Source organism: Polyodon spathula, chromosome 19 (assembly GCF_017654505.1).
Source record: "Polyodon spathula isolate WHYD16114869_AA chromosome 19, ASM1765450v1, whole genome shotgun sequence".
Classification (NCBI taxonomy): domain Eukaryota; kingdom Metazoa; phylum Chordata; class Actinopteri; order Acipenseriformes; family Polyodontidae; genus Polyodon; species Polyodon spathula.
In genome coordinates, this window is record NC_054552.1 from 22,955,182 (window position 1) to 22,967,747 (window position 12,566).

Here is a 12,566-nt window from a genome sequence, read left to right on the forward strand (position 1 = left end):
CCATTGTGTTTTTGTGGCTTTTTATTTATTTCCGTGGTTTCGTTTTTGTTACTTTTTTCTTTTGTTTTTCTTGTTTTCTCACCCTTCCTATCTGTCCTGCTGTTATATTGCCTCCTCCCTCTCGTGCCCTCCCATTTGCACTTGCCAAGATGTTTCCATTCCAACACCCCCTCCCACCTCACTGACAAGTGCCACTACTGACCATGTAGCACCAGCGGGCAGCCCCGGACCCACCCCCTCGGCCCCCCGGGATGTGGTGGCATCGCTGGTATCCACGCGCTTCATCAAGCTCACCTGGCGCCCGCCCGCGGAGCCACACGGAGACAACATCAACTACTCTGTCTACTACAGCCAGGAGGGTGCTGCCAGGTGAGGGGCTCACGCAAAACGACTATTGGAGTACAAAGAGAAAGACAAAATCACTCCAGTAAACTTTATCTAATATGTATTGTACTGTTTAAAAAATAGTTCAGTGCTGTCAAAAATACTTGTTTGTCACTGAACTTTTTATTTTAGTATTTCTCAGTGTAGCGTTCAATAGGTATAGGTGATCCATTACCATCACTTTGTAGATCTGGCGTTTTATATGAAAGATGCACATATTGTGTTAAATGTATTTTGAATGGTACTTTTCTTTTTGGCTATTTGTGAACCAAACAATTGCAGAAGGCACTCTTTCCAAGCTAGAGTTCCCATCTTAAAGGAACGCAGCCGACACTAGTTCTGGGAACGCATTCCTGTAGGAAAAACAAATAGGAATGTTTTTTTTTTTTTTTTTTAGATTATGTCTCTTCCTGAGCTTTATTTTTCTTTTGCCTTTTATTTCCTGTAAAATAACTCAAACTTCCAGAAGCTTCATGTATTGAAGTCCTAGCAGTACCATGGCTGCTGTAATTACAGTTTTGACTGCATTCCTTCATGCGACAGTTCAGAGTTGACTGGAAGTTGTAACACTGAACAATCTGCATGAGCGACCGATATGTTTTCATCAGCTTCAAATAAGTTAATATTAATAAATCTAACTCACTTTTACCACAATGTGTGCCTTTCATATAGGAAAAGGTGAGACCTACGAAAAATAATGACAAAACATATTGGATTCTTATTGCAGCGAATCAAATATTGTATTTTTGAGGTGCCTTGACATCAGAATGATAAAACTAGCAAAATGTAGCTTATTTCCACATCTGTTATTTCTGTAATTAAAACTGAAATACCATCTGTCACTGTGGCAAGATCTGGAGATGATTCTGGGGTGTCTTTGGTGTTGCTTTTTTTCATTCCCTTCAGCCTGTGCATCAGATGGGGAAAGCTAAAGGAACTACTTAACATGTAAATCAGAGATGTGATGAGATGCAGTGCCAAAATTCACTTCCTTGTAGGATTTTACCTTTGGTTAGGATGGGATCATTAATGGGTTCAGACCATTTTCTGAATTTCTATGTATTTATTTTATACAAAAATAAGTTTAGTGGGGTCCCAAAGTGGCTGTCCTGGTAAAGGCACACCCACATGGTGTTTATGGGGGTCATACAGTCAGAGGTTTACACAGGGTTGCAGAAGCAATATTGTTGAGGTCTGTTTCTCCTCGCTTTGCAACAGTGGCCTCTAGTGGCCACGTGCCATGTGTGCTGATCATGGGACCGGAGGACAGCCACTGACCTTCAGTTCTCCTGAGCTGTTGTGTAGAGTTGGTGCAGTGAGGGAACATAATTGGACATTCTAAATTGGGGATAAAAAAAAATAGGGGTACAAAAAACAAATTATTTATATCCCTAGTCGATATACACATCTGAAAGGCACTGAGGCGTGCCCGCTTTCAAATTAACTTGAGGGAAACTCTCATGGTGTCGGTTTACACCGTGTCTGACTGTACCCAGTGCCTTTGTCCTTTTTCATGAGCACTTAGTTCAACAAAATTAAGAAAAAAAAAGAAGAAAAAAAGGAGGTCTTTCTTTTTAATAGCTCGTATGCCTGGTAGCGGACAGCAAAGGCACGGTAATGTTGACTCTTATCTTCCATGCTGCTAGGGAGCGGATTGAGAACACCAGCCGGCCAGGAGAGCTGCAGGTGACCATCCAGAACCTCATGCCTGAAACCAAGTACGTGTTCCGAGTGGTGGCACACAACAGGAACGGGCCAGGAGAGAGCTCCTCCCCTCTCAAGGTGGCCACACAGCTTGAAGGTAAGGTCTCTGAAATGAATCTCTGCCGTGTAACGTGTGTGTACAGTTGGTGGCACTCATACAAATGTTGCACATTTTTATGTAGGAACTAGTTATGATAAAACGATGTTCTTGAGACCTGCTTATTTATGAGTTAATCTAGGCGGATATATTTTGGAACCAGTCACGTTAAATAAAGGAAACTTTGCATGAACTTTGCATTTAATCTACTGGGTATTGACGTACAAAGCATCGCAAGGTGTTGAAATGTGGATGGGTGCGCATGGAAGACGATTACAGCTGGGTGTGGGCCCCTTACATACAGATGTAAAAAATAACAATGAATGTCATATAGAGAAAACAACTCGGTGTTGGAGTCCAGGACCACTCGCAATGATTGCAAACATCCTAAAAAGGCAAGGGGAAGATCCTTAACACAATGTGGAACGTCTCAAACTGAAATGCAATCTAAGTCGTATTTCCTTCGCTGCATGTAAAACCATTCAGCGGCATTCCTCTATTTGTTTCATACATGATTAGCTCTTCCTGCATCATCTTGCATGTGGAGACTGGTTTCTCCCCTCGGTAAGCCTGTGTTTCTGAGAGCTCTGTGATTCCTCTGTTCTTGGCAATGGCTCCACACGCTGGTTAATAGTTTCTGCCAGCAGGCGTCTCTGTCCCACAGGGAATGTCACAACACCACCGCTCCTGTCTGGCTCCGTATTGCAGCTCTCCATGATTATGGATGAGGGCTAAATAGCTGACCTGGTTCCACGACCACCTGCTGCTACTGAGAGACGCAGGACCCAGACTGTCAACAGCAGCCCTTTCCAAATAGCTCTGCAGAGGACTTGGCAGACTTGAACTATAACTTACAATGTGTTGCAGTTTGAGCTATTCCGCTGTATATTATATGCTTAGTTAGATTAAGTTAAATCATATGTAATGGAATATATAAGGAAATATTAAGTAATAATGATTTAATAGCAATAATGATGCAATTCCAAAGAAATTATAATAAACAAATACAAAATGCAAATGCTACATTTAGAAATGCTACAGAAAACTTCATGCATTCAGTGTCGAAACATTTGCCATTGGATTTATTAAGTTTCTTTTTGCATTTCTTTTAGCACTGTTTAATAGTTAAGGATTATAAAATGCAAATACTAAAACAAAATAATACTTTAAAAATAAATAAAATAATGGTAATAACAGCAATTAATGGGCAATCAACCAAGTACACTACTTGAAACTGGAAACAGTTTATTAATATTTTTATAATAATAATAATAATAATAATAATAATAATAATAATAATAATAATAATAACGGTACTAATCAGGCCCCACCTCTCCCCTCAGTCTGTATCATTTTCTATGAGGTACAAAACCACATTGTCATAAAAAGAAAGAAAGTTGCTTGCTAACAGTTTTTATTTGACCTGGTCCCTGGTGCAGTGTGAGGCTGTTAGAACTCTGCAGGGCTGTTAATTGAAACTAATGATTCAGATCTCAATAAAGTAAACAACTGTTAGGTATCGTAAACCTGTTTTACAATTCTCTCTGTTCTGCTAACCAGATCTAATTAAAAATACTTCAAATAAATTATCATAGAATCATGCTTGATTGCAGCTGTTTGTTCGCCTGCCTGTCTGACAACCCCCCCCCCCAGCACCCCCTCCCACCCAACCCCGTACCACTGCTTTGTTTTAAAGGGATCCTGTGTTGAGCTACATTCAGTACAGATACAGGTATAATATTGTGGGTGCTCTCCATCAGTCATCATCAGCAAGCATATTGCACTTGATTATATCATGATATCAGCATGCTAAAATCCAGATATACTATGTGTCTGAATAAAGTGTCCTGTAGTTTAGCCCTTTCTGTGTGTGTGCTACTTTTTGAGAAGTTTTGCCCAAATGTAATTTAACAGAATGATGTCCCATTAGAACCAGTAGCAAGTACACTTTGAAATACAATTGTAATGTAATATTTCATTACTGGCGGTATTTAAGAGGCTACCTCGTTTTTGCGTGCATTCTTAAAACGCTGAGACAGCCTTTCAACTAATTTAAAGGTATACAGTAGAAAGCAGTGGGGTTATGGTAACTGATTGTTGTATGCTGGTTTAACCCTGCTTGTTTTCCCACCCCTTCCAGTCCAGGTCCCTGGTCCTGCCCCCAATCTGCGAGCGCTCGCCACGTCTCCAACCTCCATCACCGTGAGCTGGGAGATGCCCCTGTCAGGGAAGGGAGAGATCCAGAACTACAAGCTGTACTACATGGAGAAGGGACTGGGGAACGAGCAGGTGACAGACTGAGTTCGAGCAGGGGGGGAGCTGCACAAACTGGATTTTCATGTTACGTTTTAACAACATTGTCGCCAAAATGGTCTACATTGCTAACAGGTTTCTTTTTATTGCTGGCACTATGTGTTCACTTGTGATTTAAAAGATACCTAAGATTTAAGTGTGTTGTCCATGTAGTGTGGGCAGAGAATGATTGGTTGGGGTGGGGGTTTGAAAACTGCTACCCTGCACCATCAATAGTTGAGTTTTAATTGGGTCCTCAGAGCTGAGCCCTAGGACAGATATCTCCCCATGAGCCATAAATTGTTGGACTACTGTTGGAATACTGCAGTGTTGATGTGCAGTAGTAGTAGAGCTGCCATTACAATCTACTGTTCTGTTATATAAATATCTGTATTTGTGCCATTTGCTAAATCTGTATTTTAATGTAATTTTATTTAACATTTTGAATACTGTAGAATTGATGGAAAATACACACATGTACATTATTCTGGTTTAGTGGTACTATATTTACTTCAGTTGAATTATGGATGACTGTCTAAAGACAGTCTAAATTTATCTGCATTTGAACCAGAGACCCCATGGCATGCATCAGTTATCTGCGTCCCCCATCTCCCGCCTCCTATGTTAATGTGTATCAAGTGATTTAGCTCTTAGAGAGACAAGCAGCTTCGTAGCTTTAAAGAGCTTTTAATATGATAGTAGATAAAATGTCATGGAAAATTTAGAACAAATGATGCTGCGTGTCCCTAGAGAAAAAAAGACATACCTCTAATACAGTGAGTAATTGACTGCGTGAGAGCTTAGCAAGGTGTGATATTCACTGCGTAGAACCATTCTGTGGTGAGTTTATTTATTTAAAGATATTTCTTGACAGTGGGTCCACAGAGGAAGTATTCCTACAATGGACTCATTTAGGAATGAACCCTGGGAGGAGGGGGCACTTGAGAGTCACTGTGGAATGCAGGTCACAGGCAGGTTACCAGTCCAGCTTTGTGACTTGTTTTATTTGACTAGGGCTCAATTGTCAGTTAACAATCGTTGTGGTGAACTTGCAGGTACACACATGTGTTCTCATGTAAAAGTGCCATATTCCATTATAATTTAAGATGCCCTCAAATTTCAGACGCAGTCCAAATTAGCCACCCTCGTTTTGAGGGAAAAAAATAAAACATCATATAAATATGCATTTACAAAGACACAACCTCAATTACGCTGTTGTATTGTACAAAACTGATGAAACAGTGTTATTGGAGATTACCCACAGAGCTTGGTTATTGTGCTGTGCACTGTGTAATACTTAAGATGGTGTCTCTGTCGTACACACACCAATCACTGACTATAGCATCACAGATCCTGGCAACAACAAACACGACACAACACTCCACGGCATCAGACAACATGTAACCCAGCAACCACAACAGCACTGAACTGTTGCTTGGCATGACGAAAAATACGGGGGTCTGATCAGCATTTCCGATCTGTCCAAGCTGGTATTGTTTGTAGAAATGCCGACACCTTTTTTTGTCTTTTCTCGGCAGTCAGTCACTTTGCTGTTTGAGTACTCGGGCAGTCGCGTCTTTTGTTGGCGATTATAATATACACGTCATCTACTGTACTCGAATTTAAGATGCAGCCTATTTTTGAGAAGCAAAAAAAATTGTTTAAAAAGCGCGTCTTAAATTCAATGGAATACGGTACTTTGAAAATGTGCACTTTGAGGTGCCCTGGCATGGGGTGGGCTATTAACATTTAAACAAAGTTGATATGCAAATCCCGGCTATGCACGCAGCACTTCACAGTACTTGTATATAGACAACCGCCTATCCAGTGTTCTGAAACTTGCTTTGGACATCTTGAAAGAGCTTGGTATGGCATTTCAGAGCTATTACAAGCAAGTACAATCAAATCATCTTTGAATTGTTGTTTAGGTTCAGTGTGTGTCCTTTTCTGTTTCAGTCGTCATGTCCTCAGAAATGTAAAGCCCCACCAAGACCTCTGTCTGCTCTTCAAGGACATGTGGTACACCAGAGTGTAACTATAACCTGTCCCCACTGAAATACCAAGAACATTTGTTCTATGTGTTGCAAGAGGATGTTGAGAGTATCAGACTCTAAACAATCCATCTATCTTAAATAAATATGTTTAAATAATGAAAAACTCTCCTCTCAGAAGCACAGCATTTCCATTTCGGCCCATTCACACCTTTGCAAGCTCTCACTGCTGCCTTGTGTGGATTTAGGTGATTTCTGTTTACCAAAAGTACTTCTCTGTGCTTTTTGGTAACCAGTGTGTGTCTCCCATGTTTCAGGATGTAGATGTAGGAGGACTTTCCTATACCATCAACGGGCTGAAGAAATACACAGACTACAGCTTCCGAGTGGTGGCATATAACAAACATGGGCTGGGTGTGTCCACAGAAGATGTAGTGGCCAGGACTTTTTCGGATGGTGAGTGTATTGAATTCAGTGTGTTAAACACAGGTCTCATGACTCGTAGGAAGTGCTTGTACTGAAAGTAAGTTGTATCCTGTTCCAGTGTAGTTCACCATTTAAAAATGTAAATTATTTTTATTCCTTTTTCCAATTTTCTCCCAATTTGGAATTATTATTATTCGACCCGGCTCACCTCTGCAACCCCCGAACTGACTCAGGAGAGACGAAGACGAGCACTCGCACCCTCTGAAACGAGTGCCATCAGCTGCCCACTTTTTTTCACTCTGCAAGTGTGCCGTGCAGACATATCCAGAACTTGCAGCGCTGGAGAACGGCGCAGTTCTTAATTGCGTACAGGCCAGCCTGCAGGCGCCCGGCCAGTGCCACAGGGGTCGCTGGTATGCGGTGAGCCAAGGACTCCCCAGCCGACCTAACCCCTACCCGGCCTGTGCAGCGCTTGGCCAATTGTGGGCCGCCCCCGGAACTTCCATCCACGGTTGGCGGTGGCATAGCTTGGATTCAAACCAGCGATCTCCACACTATAGGGAGCATACAGCACTCTGGGCGGAGTACCTTTACCAGATGTGCCACTCGGGAGCCCCCAATTACATACTTAAAAAAAAAAAAAAAAAAAAAAAAAAAAAAAAAAAACCTCCCCCCCCAAACTATCCAGTTTGGTCCCCGAGTGGCTCATCTGGTAAAAGCTGCATGGTGTGCAGGGTACAGTCCGGGGAGTGCAGGTTCATGTCCTGGCTGTGTGAAGTCACTGGTCTTCACTGGGTATTCCATAGGGAGCATTGCAATGGCTCTGGAACTTCTCCAAATTAGAAAGGCTACAGCAGCCCATGCTGGCCAGGCCACTGGACTGTAGGGCTGGCCTTTGTCCTTTATGGGTGTAAAGAGGTGATTGGCTTGGTCGGGGGATCGGAGGAGGCTCACTGTCTTTCAGTTCCTGTGAGCTGTTGTGGGGAATTGCTGCAGTGAGTGACCATAACTACGCTCTAAATCAGGGAGACAATCAGGAGTAAAATAATTGGGTACTCTAAATTTGCTATCCGTCAAAGAAGTTTTATTAAAAGTATAGAAATTGCAGAAGGGCAATGAAAGGGAAAACTAGCTCTCTGCCACCACTTGGTTTTTGCTCATTTAAAACAGATTAAAAAAAATCGATTGCTTATCTGGACAGCTTCAGAGAAAGGGTTCTATAAATCATTATTGATTTCAATTACGGTATTTATAATTTATATAAAACTGTTAATAACATTGCCAATCAGGAACCATTCGCTGTAATTCAAAAATAATTATTGGTCTAAGTGCAAACTTGAGATCATTTCATATCGATGATCCCTCAAAAAAAAAAAAAAGACAAATGAAATGAAAATGAGATGCCCAAGTGGCACAGGCAGTGCTTTCAGCTCAACTTCTTACTGAATGCTTACAAGACACTTTGATACAAAGCTTTTTAACTTGAGTTGCCCGGGGAAATCCAGAACGCTTGCTGAGGTAATGTATCTAAGACAAAGTATCTTGAAGCAGTAAACCAAACAAACAGCTTGCTGCTCTGGATAATTCAGTCTGAAACATTTGCTATGAATGTGACAATTATGAGAATGAAAGCTCATTCTTTACGACACTAAAGCAGCTTCTTTTTTTTCTTCATCTTTTTTTCTCAGTTCCCAGTGCTCCTCCTCAAAACTTAACGCTGGAAGTGCGCAATTCCAAGGTAAGCATGAGCCCTGCCCTTTTGTTAGCTAATCTAGGCTATACAGACTTCATGAAAATGTGCAAGGCTGTTTAATTTGACAAGGCATTTGTGATGAGATGCTGTTCTATCTTGTTGTCTTAGAAAATGTGCTAACCAGCATACTATACCTGCTATTTACCGTCCTATACTTTATATAATTAAAGGTAAAGGGGCTTTTTATCTTGTAACAGTTTTACAGTCCAATTCAAGTCTGAACAATTCAATAATATAAACACACATAAGTTTAAAACACTCGATCAGATGTCTAAGATAAAAGTATAAGAGTCTAAGTCAAGTAACGCTTTTTACTGATCATCTGGTTCCAATTGGTTTGGATAATAGAGTTTGAATCTTGAATGTGTTACTTCTATCCTTGGAGGGAGGATGGATATGGACAAGAATGTTGGACTCAATGACTTTCTTTGCAGTGTTTCTGGGGAACAAAAGAGTAAGGAAAATCAACTAATTGACTCTAAATAAAGATTTAATTTTGCAAGGCTCCCCTGGCTCAGACAGTGAAACCGCTACTATGTTAATTATCCTCTCTGCTGCTCTAGGATTACTGTGTTAGTTAGTTTGCCTGCAGGACTGGAATGACCTCCATTTCTCTTATTGCCCTGCATTGTGTGCTTGTTTGAGACACAGCAATGCCGGGAGTGTTATCTATTTAATCCTGCACCACTTTATGGGTCTCTCAACACTCCTCATTATCACACACACACACACACACATCTAATATTAGAGCAATATGTTAACCTAATAAAGTGTGCTGTACTGTAAATAGCATGTTTTTCAGCTGCTCTGTCCTTCTGTCCTGTTTTATTGCATTGATTGTATTTGGAGACAATCGTTACAGATGTGTAACAGATCTCGTGCATAGAACATACGGCACAATTCTGAGGTTTAACACAACACACTTTTGATGTTTTCTTTTTGTTTCTTACCCAAACTGCACGGGATAACTCTTCTAATGAGAAAGAAAGAAAGCAAGAAAGAAAGAAAGATAGTCTGCACACGACATACATGTACAGATAGGTCAAGAGCTTATGTTTTTTGAATGCATTAAAGATATTTTGTTACATGTTCCCTCCTTGTAAAGGCACTACTGCGTGGTGTGCAGAACGAGCTATGCTAGGGGAGGTTTCTGGCTTTGCCAAGTTGTCGATCTTGGCTGGGGATACGATAGGCAGCAGTTGCACTGGCCCTGCCAACCCCAAAATGAAACACACATGGGAATATACATACTGTATCCATTGTTAAATTCGTTCCATCCTAGTTTAACTTTGCTCAGACCTGTTTTTACATCCTCCTAAAGGTAGTTTTGGCAGAAAGGATACAGTTAAAGTCCTGCCTCCACTACAGCAGTCAATGATTATAAATGTCACCTGTTAACCTCTGCTTTAGCGCAGGAAGCCAGACATTAATGGAAAAAGGGGATTGCTGTTTCCCCAGATGAGGATCTTTGTCTTACTGATTATATTATATGAATAAAGATCAATGTCTGAAGCCGAAATCATGAGATCAGTGACCAGCGCAATAAAGAAACAAGCAGCGAGGAGGTACTTTAGGTCAGTTATGTCATAGATGTGCAGCGGGAGGAGAGATTTATTATATAATTATACATGTGGCTGTTGGTAAACATTTTATTCAAGGTTAAATATTCAATGTAATTGTTAACATTTGGCAGGACATTGAGCCAGTCAGTGAAATTTGAATTAAGACAGCTGCTGTTTTTACTGTGTGATTTCAGGTTCATTTGGCAGAATCGGTAGATGGTTATTTGATCAATGGAGTATAATTAGCCAAGAAAAAACAGATTGAGAACAATCCTAGTTTTCCTGACTATATCGTAAGGGGAAAGAAATGATTCATTCCTTTTAAAGAACACAGACTTACAAAATAAAACTATGTTAACATTCTACAGTCATATACGGGGCTGATATTTAAGGTCATTATTAACACAGGGGCCTCACTTATGGAATAAGGCAAATCATTTATGGCAGCCCTTGAAGCAAAGGTCCTTTTTGGGGAAAAAATGACTTACTGTTGCAGTTCTTAACTATATTATTTACAAGACTTATCTGTAGGTCTGATATGTCTCCTTATATTGATGAAAACCTTCAGAAATACTCTTTTTAAACCATACCAGAAATGTGCATAATGTTGTCATGATATTGAGACACCACTGCTTTTAGCGTTATGTATAGAACCATGGCTGACATGGCATCAATGCATCTGTCTGTTTTTAACTCCAGAGCATCATGGTTCAGTGGCAGCCCCCACCTCCTGGCACCCACAATGGGCAGATCACAGGCTACAAGATCCGCTATCGGAAAGGGGTGCGGAAGAGTGAGGCGGCGGAGAGCACAGGCGGCACGCAGCTCTTCCAGCTTATAGACGGTGGGTTCTTGGCTGTGCACTGTGCTGTGGTGCCGGACAAACTGGTAGCATTACTACTGGTGCCGCACATGCCTATTTCTCAAGTGTATTCAGCATCTCATTCATCTCTGTGGGTGCTGCCGACATGCCCTGGTTAGTCCTTGATGTGTTGATGGGTTGTAATCTTTTCAGTAGGCACTCATTAATTCTTGCCATCCTGTTACACAGATTACTGTTGAAAAATGTTCCCCTGAAGTGATGAACACCATTTCAGATAATGTGGGCTGTGTGCAACAGACAGTCTTCATTTTAAGGACAAAAGGGTCTATTGTTTTACTATTTGAGCATTTCCAGACAGTTCGGTGACAAAACTCTGTTAAGGAAAATGTCATGTAAAAATTTCGTTTTTGAAATGTATTTCAGGTAAGGTACTTCATCTGCAGTATGAGTGTTATGGTGGAAATGACTACGCCGTGGAAGTGGCACTTCAATATCAAAGAGTGTTTTGGGAAGACTCTTGAAGATTGTGAGATAATTGGTCTTGAATGCAGGCAGAATTGCAGTTCAGCACAGTCACAGAAAAGCTTTTAACTGTTGCATTTTATAGGAGGAACCATTTTAAAACAATGTGACAACCAATTTGTGATCCTCATTAAACAGTTTGTTTTCCATTAAAGGTGACAAAGTACAGGGCTTAGGGTGTGTATTTCCATTTAGCATTTATACCTTTGCAGCATAATGTTGAGGAACACTGGCCTAAAATACAATGCTGCATGAGCGAAAGGTGAATTTGCTGTGGTTGGAATTAGGATATTTAATTGACTGTTCTGTCAAAGTTGTTTAAAATTAATATTGAGAGGGAGTTGAAGAGGGATCCACTTGACTGCCGGTGACAGGCTCAGCTGTGTTGTATCAAAACGTTTTGACATGTACAGCTAATCTACTTAATTCAGATTCTTTTATTATTCTGTTTTCTTACAGGGTCATTTTATAAACAAGATTACATTATAAATGTGATTTACATAAGCGCTTCAGATGCAATATCTAGTTTTCACTGGTGACCCTAGAGAATGGTTTGGAGCAGGCAATATGGAAAGTTACAAACAGCCTACCAGCTTCTTGTTAATAATTCAATGTAATCACGACCAACTGCTTGTTAATAATGCAAAACAATCACTGCATGTGAAACTACAGACTTTACTGGACCTTTGAACATCACCTTTACTCTATCGACTTAGTAATATGAGCAAATGTGGAAGAGAACTAAAGAACAATGACTTTCCAGCACCATTTCATTCGTATTCATATTTGAGTTTGGTAAATCTTCAGCTGAATGATGCTTGATTGGTATCATATCCAATTAAGAGCCTCGCTCCCTCCTTCAGATTTTCTGTTTACTCTTAAGACCCCATGGTAAAAAAGTAGAGTTTTTTGTAGTGCTAGGGGAGGAGGAATTTCAGCTCTGTTCAGCTGTGGAGAAGCCTGCTGTTGCTGCTGCTTCCACTTCTCCCAGCAGGGGCTTCTACATGGAAGT

At 40.7% G+C, this 12,566-nt stretch overlaps 1 protein-coding gene across 9 annotated transcripts in view; it reads left to right on the plus strand.

The window, feature by feature from the left end:
- Positions 1 to 12,566, plus strand: part of LOC121294469 (neogenin-like) — a 164,362-nt gene that overhangs the window by 128,245 nt on the left and 23,551 nt on the right. For 6 of the 9 annotated variants that reach the window (XM_041218185.1, XM_041218181.1, XM_041218182.1 and 3 more), the window contains exons 8-13: positions 150 to 369; positions 2,031 to 2,185; positions 4,326 to 4,474; positions 6,786 to 6,924; positions 8,583 to 8,632; positions 10,909 to 11,053. In XM_041218185.1, the coding sequence (XP_041074119.1) occupies positions 150 to 369; positions 2,031 to 2,185; positions 4,326 to 4,474; positions 6,786 to 6,924; positions 8,583 to 8,632; positions 10,909 to 11,053 (858 nt within the window). The remainder of the gene's footprint in view (positions 1 to 149; positions 370 to 2,030; positions 2,186 to 4,325; positions 4,475 to 6,785; positions 6,925 to 8,582; positions 8,633 to 10,908; positions 11,054 to 12,566) is intronic. The other 3 variants (XM_041218184.1, XM_041218189.1, XM_041218190.1) reach the window with 1 other exon arrangement.